General features: G+C 44.7%; 1 protein-coding gene across 3 annotated transcripts in view; it reads left to right on the top strand.

Annotated features, from left to right (window-relative positions):
- Positions 1-14,316, top strand: part of BRAF (B-Raf proto-oncogene, serine/threonine kinase) — a 68,856-nt gene extending 54,540 nt beyond the window's left edge. For 2 of the 3 annotated variants that reach the window (XM_088448788.1, XM_088448786.1), the window contains 7 exons: positions 1,384-1,468; positions 3,411-3,587; positions 3,687-3,733; positions 4,507-4,625; positions 6,396-6,527; positions 7,485-7,619; positions 9,072-10,080. In XM_088448788.1, coding sequence (XP_088304914.1) covers positions 1,384-1,468; positions 3,411-3,587; positions 3,687-3,733; positions 4,507-4,625; positions 6,396-6,527; positions 7,485-7,619; positions 9,072-9,251 — 875 coding nt within the window. In that variant the 3' untranslated portion in view covers positions 9,252-10,080. Of the gene's footprint in view, positions 1-1,383; positions 1,469-3,410; positions 3,588-3,686; positions 3,734-4,506; positions 4,626-6,395; positions 6,528-7,484; positions 7,620-9,071; positions 10,081-11,272 lie in introns of those variants that run through there. The other variant, XM_088448787.1, reaches the window with a different exon arrangement.

The following is a 14,316-nucleotide window of genomic DNA, read 5'->3' as shown; positions in this document are numbered from 1 at the left end:
AAGATACTCTAACCGGAACAGCGCTATCCCAGTGTAACACTCCATTAAGTGATAGCGATAACTGACGCTACATCTTGGATTTACATTGAGCGTGTACGACCATTAGGTAGTGCGTATACATTATCCCCTTCCCAGCCAGGACTTCCTCCTAGAACAAGCCGACATCATGTGTTCCACTCCCCCACCCCACCCTCTAGGTGTCCCTGGTAACTGAGTGCGCTGTATGTGGAATTTCCATTTGGGTTGGCAATATATCTAAGAAGAATATAGTTACCATCTGCTCTATGGCAATATAAATGCTTACAGATTTCAGTGTATTTTTTGTTAGCAGAAATGTTCTTATAAAATATAGCTGTAGCAGTATTCTCTAAAAACCTTGCGCCCAATTTTGTATTACTGCCGGTATGCGCACTCCCGATAGCCGCGGTATCCAATGGAAAAAAAGAAATAGTTGCGGGGTTTTTAGCTCTGAAAACCTGTGCTGTGTAAAAAAAACAAGACACGGCTCCTGGTGGCCTCCTAAATCCTCCCCCCGTCTTGCCACTGTGGTGAGGGATGCAGGTAGGAGCAAGGGCTGCTGGGATATGTAGTTCTCCCAGCGCCTGTTCTGGGGGGGGGGGGGGGTAGGGAAACAAAGTGGGGTTACAGACACACTCACTCATACAATCCAAGATAATCAACACTGCTGGAGGGAGAAGACAGGTGAGTAATGACTAAGCTATTTGGAATCTTTCAATTAATTAGTCCTCAGGGGGAGGAGGGGGGGGCTGCTGTCAAGGTCCCAGAACAAGTCTCGCTGATTTTATAATTATTATTATATATTAGGAAAATTCAGACCCGTTCTGCTGGAGGTGCTCACCAAAAAGACCTCCCAGCGCTCAAACTAGAAAAAAAAACAAAAAACCAGCACCTGATTGTATAGCAAAGATCCCGCACCTGCAGGAACAACCGGGATTTTTGCTTTTCTCGCCCCCAATTGAACATGCCCCATAGTGTTTTAAATGTATGACGTGAAAGCTCAGGAGTTTTGCTAGAAATTCAGTCTCACGCACTTTAGGACAAGGGTGGAACTACACATGCCAGCATGCCTGCCACAGTTTTTAGCCTCACCTAAGAGAAAAACCGTGGCAGGGCCTGCTGGGACATGTAGTTCCACAGCAGCTGGAGGGGCCGCCTGCCCAATTTCCCCAGCTCTAGGGAGTGTATCGAAACTAGCCATTTACAGAGAGGAGCTTTTGTATTCTTTAGGGTCATTCTGCACAGTCACCCCGTTCATGGAACGATCCCCGTGTCCTGTGCTGACTTGTACAGTCAGGTAAATCCAGCATGTATACAGCACCGTGTATCCTGTAATACTTATGTTTCCATCTCTGCCTGTTTCAGGTGATGTAGCTGTGAAAATGTTGAATGTAACCGCACCAACGCCTCAGCAACTACAGGCCTTTAAAAATGAAGTAGGAGTGCTCAGGTGATACTGCAGTCTTTGTTTCCTCCCATTATGATATTGAAGTGTAGCTGTTGCCCATGCGATGAGCTATCAGCCATTCTGTGGACTTAAGCTTTACCTTTTTCGGTAGAAGCCATTCAAGTCTACTTTCTGTTTCATCCACTAGGGGTCACTGGAGTTACACTGAGGTATAGACGGGTGATGAGCGGCTTGTTGCTATTTTTTGAGCTGCCCTTAGGGGCACTGTTAAATTGAAGTCTATTCTATTGATCATACATACTCCACGAGTTCAGCAGGTTGTTTGGGGGAGGGAGTGGGGGGGGGGGTTTTACATCCTATCTGTGTGGTACAGCTGCTGCTCAACTTCCTATTGTGGGCTGATCCCCGGGAGCAGAGATCCAACGCACTGAGGGGTCTATTTACTAAACCTTGCTTTAGAGTCGTGTGATTGTATCGCGCAGTTGCTGCAGACATGTCTGCTGTAATATGTTTAAAAATGGGGCAGACTAGATGGGCCAAGTGGTTCTGTTCTGCCGTCAAATTCTATGTGTCTGTTTCACATTCAGACTGACCATCCGCCCTCTCTACCATATCCCAAAGCTGCTGTATTGGACTGAGATCTGAGCACCGTAGAGACTATTAAAGTACACTGAATTTATTGTCAGCGGAACTAGCCTGAGCTGACGTACTCTGTGTTATATGGCACATTATCCTGCTGGAATTATCCATTAGGCATGGGTAGGCCAGGGCCGCAACTAGGGGGGCTGGAGGGGCACGTGCAGGGAGACTCCAAGCCGAACGCCCGCTGAGATGTTATTACCAGCGGGCGCCCGGCTCCTCCTCTGCAGCGCCGTGCTAGCCGGAGGCTGGAGTTCTCTCCCCACAGGCACTATGGGAGAGACGTAATGACGTCTCTCCCATAGTTCGAGGAGCAGCCGGGCAGACCCGACTGTGGCAGTCACAGGAGCGGGGTTTAAGGTAAGTATTTCTTTTTTGTGTGTGTATGTGGCACTATGGGGGCATTAACAGTGGGCACTACAGTGGCATTACCTACAGGGGCTTTACCAGGGTGCTCTACAGGGGCATCATCAGGGGGCACTACAGGTGGCATTACCATGGGGCTCTACAGGGGGACTACTATTTGGTCACTACAGGGGCATTACCACATGGGCACTACAGTGGCATTACTATGGGGACATTACCATATGGCCACAGGTACAGGTGCATTACTATAGGTGCACTGCTGCAGGGGGCATTACTATGGGGGAATTACCGGGGGGTGGGCGCCAAATTACTGTCTTGCCCCAGCTGACAAAAGCCCTAGTTTCGGCACTGGGTAGGCTGTGGCCATAAAGGGATGCACATTGTCAGCAGCAGTACTCCAGCTTAGGGTGAGGCATCTAAACAATGCTCAATATTAAGGGACCTAGAGTGTGCCAGTAAAACATTCCCCACTCCCATCACTAGCCTGACCGGCTGACACAAGGTCTCTGCATGTCTCCAGATTAGTCCTAAAGCCAAAGTTTTCCCAGTCTTCATCTGGCCAGTGCTGGTGACCTGTGCCCACTGCAGTCTGTTCCCTGTTCTTAGCTGACATGAGAGAAACTTGGCGTGGGCTCCTGCTGTTACAGGCTCAACGTGCTGTGCATTGAAGGAAGCTCTACTGCATACCACCGCTATTAGTGTTACTGCCACCTTCCTGTATGTTTGAACCAGTCTGGTCATTCTCCAGTGACCTCTATTTAAAAGGCATGTGGCCCACAGAACTGCCACTCTGCATTAAGTATGCAGACACGGTCAACCAACAAATAACTTACCAGCCGAAAAGTATAAACGAGCAGTTGTACCTATAAATCGGCCCCGTAGTCTGATATAAGTGACTGGTAATCCACAGTGAGTGGGTATTTCGTGCCTTTCTGTTGCAATCTGTGCGGTGCTTGATTGTCTGACCCCTCTGTTACAGGAAAACGCGACACGTGAACATCCTGCTTTTCATGGGCTATTCTACCAAACCCCAGCTGGCAATAGTGACCCAGTGGTGCGAGGGCTCCAGCCTCTATCACCACCTACACATCATAGAGACCAAATTCGAGATGATTAAGCTAATTGATATTGCACGGCAGACGGCACAAGGCATGGAGTAAGTAGCGCTTTACGGCGCTAGGTATAAATATAGCTCATTTCCAGTTTCCATCTTACCAGCCACGCTAATACGTTATTTTCCTTTTCTCTCTTCCAGCTACTTGCACGCCAAGTCCATCATCCACCGAGATCTGAAAAGCAATAGTATCTTTTTCCAAAGATGACAGCAGTTCCTGGTGTACATATCATCACCTCCACATTAGTCCTGAAAAGGCACCATGTTAATTCGCCGGGCTCCGTGCCTCATGCCTCAGTGATGTAACTTTTGCTATGTTCTCATCCATAATCTGTTCGCTGCAAACAAATTGGATCACAGAGGCGTATGGGGCACTTTCCTGAGCATATGCAGGACTATTGATTCAGTAGCGTGTGCAAGTGCGATTGCGGACGCACCTCGACCGATTGTTTGCTATTGCGCATGCATATAAGCCGCACCGTGCGTGCGCAGCAATCGCACTGCGACTACAGACACAGGTAGGAATCCATCGCGAAGTGCGTGGCAGGCTGTCGGAGTTTGGGGGGTGGTGGGAAGAACACGGGTGTGTCTGAACGCCGTTTCCTGGGCATGCATAAATTAGCCACTGCGAGAGCTCACTGCTTGCGTGTGTCTGCGGCTGGCTAACGTGCGTCGATAGTACCGATGTTTACGCAGAAGAGCGACATTGGACGGATGTGTGAAAGCAGTAGGCGTTGGCAGTCTTTATGCCGGCTGAACTGTGTTCCGTGTGAATTTGCAGCTGCGATAGGTATTGAATCAGGCTTTAAGTCTACAAAATGTCTACCTGCACCGTGGTAGCGGCTCTCACAGTTTAGGTGAATGTTCAGCAGGTTTTTAGTTGCCGCTTCACCGGTTATCCTTGGAGATCCTAGGCAGAGGCTGCCTCTGTTCCCCTCCTTAACTCAGACACCTCTCACAGATATTTTTCTTCATGAAGACCTCACAGTAAAGATCGGGGATTTCGGCCTCGCCACAGTGAAGTCTCGGTGGAGCGGCTCGCACCAGTTTGAGCAGCTATCCGGTTCTATTTTATGGATGGTGAGAAAAATCCTCCTCCTATGGGACTTGTGAATCCACTCTCTCCTGTACAGTCACATTCTCTCCTATAGCTGATACAGATGTGTCACACATACACCCTTCCTTTAATCTCACCAAATAGCCCCATTTATCGCTCAGCAGCCTTTTGTTACTCAGCTGCACCAAGACACTGATCCTAAGTACTTAGACCCTGATTCAGAGCCGGACGCTCTGACCAGAGCGCTCGCTCTGAATCAGGGCCCACCTCCATAAATATGGAGCGTCCTCCTGGACGCTCGTATAGCTGTGGGTCACCACCCACAGCATATACGAGCGTGCAGGGTGATGGTCGCGATGGTCTTGACCATCGCCAGTGCGAGCAGAAGCCTGCGGTTGAGTTTCGCAACCGCAAGGCCAGGAGTGATTTTGGCTCTATCTATCTATTTTGGGAACACCTCCGTCTGGCAGGCACGCCCACCAAAGGGGGCGTGCTGTCAATCAACATCGACAGCACGCCCCCTTTGATCAGACACAACGAGCGAAGGAAAGTCCTTCGCTCGCCGCGTCTCGCTCATGCGCAGTGCACACCATCGACCCACTTGCGAGCGGACAGCCGCTCGCGAGTGGGTCTGAATCAGGCCCTTAGTACACTATAAGCAAAGTAAGGTGCAAAATTGAGGAAACCATGCACAATCCAGGTTACAGCGCAAAGTACGGGTCCGATACAAGGGACCCTCCCCATGCACCATTATGCTTAATCTGCCACTTTATACCTTGTGCGACAAGAAAAGTAATCCCGAGTACCCAGTACACGCTTTGTTAAATAAGACGCAAAGTTGTATGGAAGGATTTGTCTACTGAAAACTGAGCTGAGCAGCGTATTACTCGTATATGGTTATGGAAATCCTGCAGCTTCTTGTAATATCTATCATTTACAGTAATTAGTGCATCAGCCCTTTGAAATACCTTTTCCACCAAAAATCCAGCTCCAACCAGGGACACTGAGCACGGTTTGGAGCCGGGTTTTACCCCTTTCACACTGGTGGCTAGACCTGGGTTATTCTCGGGTCCAGCCGTACGCACCGGACCTAGGTCTTCCGATGTTACAGTGGCCACTTGGAGATGAGATCATCTCCAAGCGTTACTAATGCCAGCCAATCCGCCTGTTTGAGGCATGACCCGAGTCTGATAACCCGGCTTGTGCCGTTTACTCCACACCGTTACCTTGGTCCTTCCCAGGTTCATCCCTGATTGCTAGCAGAGTCATATTCTCTGGTCAATCCACCTGGGTTAGTTTGTAAGGACCCTTGTACACCAAGCCAAGACCCGATTAGACCCGATAATCTGGGTTATTTAGGCAAAAGGGGTATTCTAGTCTTCTACATCAATGGCATTCAACATGTGGCCCTCCAAGCTGCTGTGGAAATACACATCCCAGCATGCCCTGCCACAACTGTTACGTATGACTGATAAAGAGCCCTGACTCAGTTTTAGCATGCCATTCTAAGGCTTTGGCTTCATGTGGCATGTCATTTTTTGTTGGACTACAGCTCCCAGCAGTTTCTGATTTCCCGGTCTAAATTAGATCATACTTAATCTCAAGACGCCGAACAGGAATAGGAAGGTATCAAGAAATGGGTTAAGTCGCGTTTCTAAGCAGTACTTGTGAGCAATTCTGATAGTCTTCAGATAGAACATCGGCTTGTCCCTGAGACGTACAGTATCTAAATCCCACTTACACTGTGCACAAAGCTGCCTGACACTGCTGCCCTCTTCTCTGTCTGTCTCTAGGCACCTGAGGTCATTAGGATGCAGGACAAAAACCCTTACAGCTTTCAGTCAGACGTCTACGCGTTTGGCATAGTTCTGTATGAATTAATGACTGGGCAGCTACCTTATCAAAATATCAACAACCGAGACCAGGTAATATCGTATCATTTCATTTAAAATCCTGAACAGTTTTTTCTATTTATTGTGATTATTGGTTATTTGGTTATTATACAAAATGTGTGTGTGTGTGTGTATATGTATATATATATATGTGTGTGTGTGTGTGTGTGTATGTATGTATGTATGTATGTGTGTGTGTGTGTGTGTGTATATATATTTATCTTTATATTGTATTTATTTACAATTGGAAAATCCAGTTTCTACTGATCATAGAGCGGTTCCGGTCTGTAGGCCTTTTCTTATGTCCTATTGCAGTGGTTCCCACACTTGCAGGGGTGCCGCGGGTTTGTGGTCCAGGGCCGAATCAAATTATTTATAGTCCATGTGATTGGCCAAACCAGAGACCAGAGCTAGTGATTGCCAATCAAGCGCAGCCCTGTCCACCCCTCAGTTAAGTGAACCTAAGGATGACGGTTTAAGGATGACGGTTTAAGCACAACTTACTTTTTTTTCTGAATTTCCCAAAAAGAAGCTCTTGGCCCTGGGGTGTCATTAGGGAAATGCTGATCCTCTAGGACGTCCTAGTGCTTTCATGTATGCTCTCAGCGCACTGAGCGTTTTGGTTGTGGTCCTCGTAAGTGGTGAAACCGCTATTGAACCAGTTGTTTAGAGTTTGTACCAAACAACATCCCAGTTGAAACACACGTCCGGTATACTACTTGGATTTCTAGCTCCGTCCGGTCCTGTAAACGCTGATCTGTTTCTGTGCAGTAAAGTTCATTTTAGACTTTTTTTTTTTTTTATATAGAATTTCTGATACATATCCGAAATCTTTACGGACCAAGAAGGCCAGAATCTGCGCTTGTTAGTTTCTTCTGTACGGTTAGGCGCCATGCTCGTTGTATGGCACAAATGAGGTTTTATTGTGTGGGGGTTTTTTTGTTTGTTTTGCTTTGTTTTTAAACTCCATATTTTTGTTTCGTTTTGAAGATTATATTTATGGTTGGGAGAGGATATTTGTCTCCGGACCTCAGCAAAGTTCGGAGTAACTGTCCCAAAGCAATGAAGAGGTTAATGGCGGACTGTCTGAAGAAGAAGAGGGATGAGCGGCCCTTATTTCCACAGGTAAAAAAGTGCGGGAACGTACTGGTGTTTACTGGAAATGGACTGCAGACTCCAGCCGTTTACACTTCATGTGCGTCCTGTTCAATGCGCAGTGTTTACAACACACACGTGCCTCATTTACACAACACGTCTTCTCAGAAGTGTAGACAAGCAAAACTAAAGCTGTGTAACATACTCTCACAAGTCGCACAAAGCGGTAACCTGTCCCTCCAGTTCCTCCCATAGGAGCAGATGTGTCCTCTTATACCAAGCGTCGTCATACCCGGCGCAGTGGAGCCGTCCTGACAGAGGATGCTTAGTGTACCAGAAACGCTAAGCTGCGACTTTTTTGTAGCACAGCTATTGGTTTAGCACAAGTACGAAGTCGCAGGTAAAGCACAACGTAACGCAGCGGCAGGAATAGCTGCGCTGCTCGTATCGGAACCCTGTTTACCACAGATTTAGAGACTCGTAGTTGTACAAGCGCCAGTGGCCGGTGTACACTTGCAATGCCGTTTTAGCAGAGCGAATACAACGCACATGTCAAGCAAATAGGACTCTGTGCGGAACCTGGCACGCCGAGAATGGCTGTTTGGTGCGACTTGAGACACAGTATGAGGATGATTTTTAAGGTGGGAGCCAAGCAAAAATAAAAAACAAAACTTTTTGTATTTGGAACAAACCAAGTTACAATGCAAGGGGTGCAAATATCTCTCTTATTTTTGCATGCCGGGTAAATACTGGCTGCTTTTACATGAAGCTCACAAATACTGGACAGCTTTATTCTTCCACTGCAGATTAGATTTCAGTTTGGACACATCCATTCAAAATTTAAATATAGCTCGACATTTTAAATCTGCCCCCCCTGCGCTAAAACTGGAACGAAAAATTTAATTGGCCAGCATCCTTTTTTTTTTTTTTTTTCCTCACGTGCCGTTTGCTCAATATCAACTTGTACAAAGCAAATTTTAAAGTTAAAATGTAAAAATGTACAAGTTGGTGAAATATTTAATATCTGAAAATGTCTGGATTCAGGGGTATTCAAATGAAAGGTGATGCCCAGTTGTAATTCTGGTGTGCGCCTATTCTCATGTAGCACGTGACATTTGCTGTCCTGTCACGTTGCATCCCTGTTCTGCAGGATTCCGTTATCAAAGTCCGCCTGAAAATGAGCATACGGTATATCCCTCTACCTTTTTTATAGTGCTGTGCGCAATCCTCCCATCTACCATATACCTACGTAGGAGGGGGCGATGATAGAGGGTTTCCAGAAATGGAAATGAACATTTAAGAGTATAATTGGCACAAAAATGGTTGATTTTTTATTTATTTTTTTGGTTTGAATTTAAGGTCCCACCATTATTTAATTACCCCAGGCTTCAAGTTGCAGGCCAGAGAGAACCGAGCGATGGGCAGTAGGCGATCACAGAAATGTTTGCTGAAGCGGTCTTAATTTTTTTTTTACTCTCTTAGATTCTGGCCTCCATTGAACTCCTGGCCCGGTCCTTGCCAAAAATTCACCGCAGTGCATCTGAGCCGTCGTTGAACCGAGCCGGCTTCCAGACGGAGGACTTCAGTCTGTACGCTTGCGCCTCTCCAAAAACGCCCATCCAGGCTGGTGGATATGGTGGGTTCACAATACACTGGCTGTAGGAGCGACAAAAGTGCCGCCAAACGTCGCGCCTCCTGCTGGCAGGAGCCTGAGAATGTCTGTGTTGGCAGATCAGTGTACAGCGAATCTGTCCATATATTGTATAAATGTATTTCTATACTTTAAATTAACTTATATTTATTATGATTTTTGTGTGTGTGTGTACAGTTGGTTTAGCAGAGACACTGCAGAAATAAAATCTTACCCGTGTCTCTCCAGCAACTTGGTAATTGATCTATTAAGTGGGTGGATGTGTGTTTGTTATTTTCCGTTTTATTATTATTATATTTTAGATTTTTTATTTCACCTACACTACAAACATCAAAGGCTACAATCTAATGTCTTTCGGAGGAGGCTTTTATGTGCTGATATTCAGCCTTTCATTGTCTAATTGATAGCCGCAATCCTATCAGCATGAATACAAGTAACGGGCAGCTGTCGTGTGAAACTGTCCACACAGTTCTGAGCAATGGGTCACCGCCAGTGATAGTGAAAATTAGCTTTTTGCGTTGTTTAAAGTCAAGCGATTCTGTGTTTCCTGGATCCTACAACTTTAGCACCACTTTAGTTTTACATCAAGTGTAAACACAAATGACCCCTCTTCACTGCAAATGTTCACATTGGTGATCTGTTCATAGGCATGGAGGTGGTAAATAGCTAATGCTAATGGTGTTTATGGCTATATGCACAGCCTGCGTCTGCCCTCGTTCCCTCCCTGGCGACCCCCCTTCTCCACCATGCTGACCTGTGCAGCCATTTTTCCTGGGTCTGTATAGTGCATATCACATGGAGTGAGCAGGGTGCGCCTGTTATTACCTCCTGTGGAAAAGACTAAAGCAGAGGTTCCCAAACGTGGTCCTCAAGGCTCCCCAACAGTTCAGGTTTTAGAGAGATCCATGGTTGAGCACAAGGTGGTTAAATCAAATTGACTGAGCTACTAATTAAGTCACCTGTGCTCAACCATGGATCTCCCTAAAACCTGAACTGTTGGGGAGCCTTGAGGACCGTGTTTGGGAACCTCTGGACTAAAGATTTAAAATAAAAATTATCCAAGGATCATAAAAATAAATGATTGTAAGATATAAAGGCCTTTTGGATGGGGGGGGGGAAAATAGATGATAGAAGGCGACATTTATGTATTGTTGGACTTTGCACGGGGCAAATCAATATGTTTAAAATTATCTAAATATGGAAATTCCCTATAATGTCAGGACAAAGTGTTCTCCAAGATTTATTTGCTTTTCTCAGTGTGTCACAATTGACGCCAATTCATTTAAAAATATTAATTTCAACGGTCATAAGTATAATGTGACTTATTAAGTTGCCACAATCATTTGGTTATTTTTTGTTTTTGTGCAAGATTCCATGAAGAGAGGAGGAGAATTATACAAGTTTGTCATAGAAATGGCAGTGACCATCTGCACAGAGATATGATTATCCTTTATCTAGAGCGCCACAAGGGCTCCGCAGCGCCTTACAAAGTGTGGAAACTGTATTAACACAAACAGAATTAATATACAATATTTTACTGTAGTAAGAAGTGGGGGCTGCCATTCGCTAACACAAATATAATTCATAAAATGCAAAAGTGGAATAGGACACCGAGCAGCCAAGTTGGCGTTGGTTTATTTATTTATTTTTTAATCCTTCTTTTTGTCTTTGGTCTTCGTTTTTTGCTCCTTCTGACTCCCGCCATACCTCCCATCAAATGTTAAGCCACCCACTAGCGACATTAGACCATTAATGGTTGGTTGCTAACCATCGATAGCCAGCGGCCAACTTTAGGCAGAAACAATTTTTGGGGGGGGGTTTTCCCTTCCATTTTCTCTACATGAAATAAGACCATAATTGCCCCAATAGTCCTCTGGTTGGACTGTTAATCTCCCTCCTGTGTGTGTGTGTGTGTTGGGGCCTATCATTATGTCCTTCCTGCTGCTAATAACCCATCCAGCTTGTGGTTAGTACAACCGTCGGACTGACTTCTGCCTGTGATAAACCTGATTCTTTTGTGCTCCCTCCGCAGGAGAATTTACAGCCTTCAAGTAACGGCACAGTCAGCACAAGCACCTCTCTTACTACTTGCAGTAGTCTCGTGTTCCTCTAGTTTCCTAGCACTGGGACTACATACAAAAAAAACAAGCAGATAAAACACCCATATTCTAAGAGGCAGCAGCATGAACATCAAAGAACGAGTAGAGGGGTAAGGTGCCAGCCGAGACGTCTGTGTTCCTCTGGGAACGGGCCCTGCATTGCTCTTCAGTACACTCCTACCAGTGTATACGCAGCAGAGGAGGGATGCGGCCTTGCCAACGAGGAGGCGGATATTCTTCAATGCGGAGACTGTGTTTCTGACTATCTAAAATACTAACACTGGGCATCCTCGTGTTCTGTGTGGGTTCTGCTTCAATCATAACGGGACTATCTGCTGAGATTTTGATTTCCTTTGCTGTCTTTGGAAAATAAAATGCTGGATCTCCTAAGCCAACACCCCCTTCATCTTCAATCTCCCAATCTGGTGGTACCAGTTAATGTCAAACTGCTTTTAGAGCGGAGAAAGCCATTGTGCGTGCTGAACCAGTATTCACTCTTAGCCATTCAAAAGGGATGCCTGACATCACTGAGATTTGAGGCTCTTCATGATGTCACTAGTTCCTAGTGAAATCCTATTGGCTAATCCTCCATTATGGCTGCCCCCCACCCCACTGTTGTTTAGTTGATTGGTCGACCAACAGAAAAGCCTGGCTAAACCTCATAAAACAAGATCGTTGTGTTTTGTACTCTTAAATAGCACCAACAGTTTCTTAATAATAGTTGCAGAGTTCTGTATTCTCTGTACCCTGCTGATTTTATCCATTGCTTTATAAATGACTTGTTTTTAGGGGTTTTTTTTTATTTATTCCTTTTTGCCTTTTAATCTGGTGCATTTATATGGCAATGCTTCCAAAAGAATATTTTTGAATTTCAGAAGAAACCTTTTTATTTGAGCAGCTTGTGCACATTGCTCCGTCTGAGCGGTGGATCTGGCAGTCCTGTGTTCCTTTTAAAGTAACAGAAATTTTAGGGGGGAAAAAAAATGGTTGCTATGGAGATTCTGCATTTTATTTAATATCTTGCCTCCTTTTCTTATTTTATACTGTCCACTTTTTATTTTCCATTCTTTCTGTTCTCATATTATTATGTCAATGCAACTATTTTTTTTGGTGGTGTGCGGGAGGAGGGGGAGGGAATGTTGCGGATGTTTTCTTCCCTAATCTGCTCTGGTGTTAACTTTTTTTAATTCCTGGTGCGCCCTTGCATGGATGGAAAAGGACTTGTTTTGTGTTCCTGGATTCAGCTTCGAAAACTCCCTTTTTGTAGAATGGATTTTGCGTCACACTGCATAAAATGGGTGGTTCCCAAGAAATGAAGTTTACATTCCATGCCGAGTAGTCACTTATTTACCCTACTCATTTTCTATTTCCCTAATCTGCAGCACATCTAGCGTGTGCAGTTTTTGGGTCCGTCTGTCCCTAAATCTAATAATAATTTCCATTAATCCCCCAATGTTCACATCACTTGACATGGTGGCACAGAATAGGTTACAACAATCACAAATGTCAGTTTCGCAGGTATCTTTAATGCATTTTTTTTTTCTCACATTTTGTGAAGAAACGCGTTTCGCATTTCCTACAATGATACTTTATAAAGTGCTGGACAGACCAGTGACTCCTACTGGCCATGTTCTATATTGCGTGTGTGTGTGTGTATATGTTACGCTACTGGTACCACCGTGAAAACTAACTATTTATGTACTCCAAAGCATACCCAGTAGCACATGACGAGGTCATATTTTATTTTTGTTTTGTACAGCTGAAATTTTTTTTACTTTGTGCTATTTATTTAATTTATTTTGCTATGTACATTTAAGACATTGGAGTTTGCCCAGAGTTTTGTGTATGGAAATCCGAGAACTTGTTTGTGTAATGGACCCTTTATTGTTTTGAGGCCCCCCCCCCCCCCACCCTCTTTACCTAGAAGTGTACGTTTTCTGTTCTGTCCCGTCTATAGGGCAGACAATATGCTGTGGTCACAATATAATCTGCCCCCACTGACAAATGTACATATTTTTATTATTTTATTTTTTAGAAAGCATCCTGTACCCCCGTACCTCTCAGTCATCCAGAAATGTTCACTAATTGGGAATACGTTTTGGGGGAGAGTGAACAATTTGTTTACGTGTCAGTGATTACAGGCTTCCTTTGAGTCAAGTATTAAAATAAGTTATTGGTGGTGCGCAGTGGGTTTGGAAAGTGCAGACTCAAGTGGGCATGATGTCCTGGTCCTGTGTTTTTTTTTTTTTTTTTTTTTTTTTAGTCCTGGCCCATATTTTAATAATCCTTTTACAGTCCTTCTACGGAGCCTTTGTTTTCAGCGTGTGAATGACTGATATGCTGCATAGATGCTACATAGCGATATTTTATGCTTTCAGTTGCTAATGGAGCGGTGATCTAAAGGTTTCCTGTTGCACAGATCAGAGGAAGAAAAAAAAAACATTTTAGAGTGTCTGTATTTAAACTTTCCCCTCCCTCCTCCTCCTCCTCCCCTGTCTGTCTGGTGCCTCCGTCCTTTTTGCTACAAAAGCGAATTAGTGGATGTTGGGCCGGTCCTGCGGACTTAAAGCCCTTCTAGACTTTTTTTTTTTTGTAAGTTATTTTCTTCTGAAAAGTTACGGTTTGTTATGGGGTTTTTGTTTTTTTTTTCTTATGTGAAAGTCCTATGTGTTAAAAACAAAAATGCTAGTAAACCATAAGCCTTTGTAATCAGATTTTTTGACCAGGGGGTTATAGAACTGAACATATGATTTGAGGAACTTGTAGAATAACCTAACAGGCTTCAGAGTCGTCTTTTTTTTTTTTCTTTTTATCACTACTCCAGCACGAGTCTTCTAAACACAGCCCTATACCCCCTATATGTTACTGTACATAATGCCAGTCACGGACTCACAGTGCAGATTCAGGTTTGGAAATGCTGGGGGCCATGTATAAAAGTGGTGTGTAAATTCTAATAAAGACCATATTTACAAATGTT

The sequence above is a fragment of the Taudactylus pleione genome, unplaced genomic scaffold (assembly GCF_031769625.1).
Source record: "Taudactylus pleione unplaced genomic scaffold, aTauple2 ptg000465l, whole genome shotgun sequence".
NCBI lineage: Eukaryota > Metazoa > Chordata > Amphibia > Anura > Myobatrachidae > Taudactylus > Taudactylus pleione.
The sequence above is the reverse complement of the archived record's forward strand: the minus strand, read 5'-3'. Positions and strand labels throughout refer to the sequence as shown.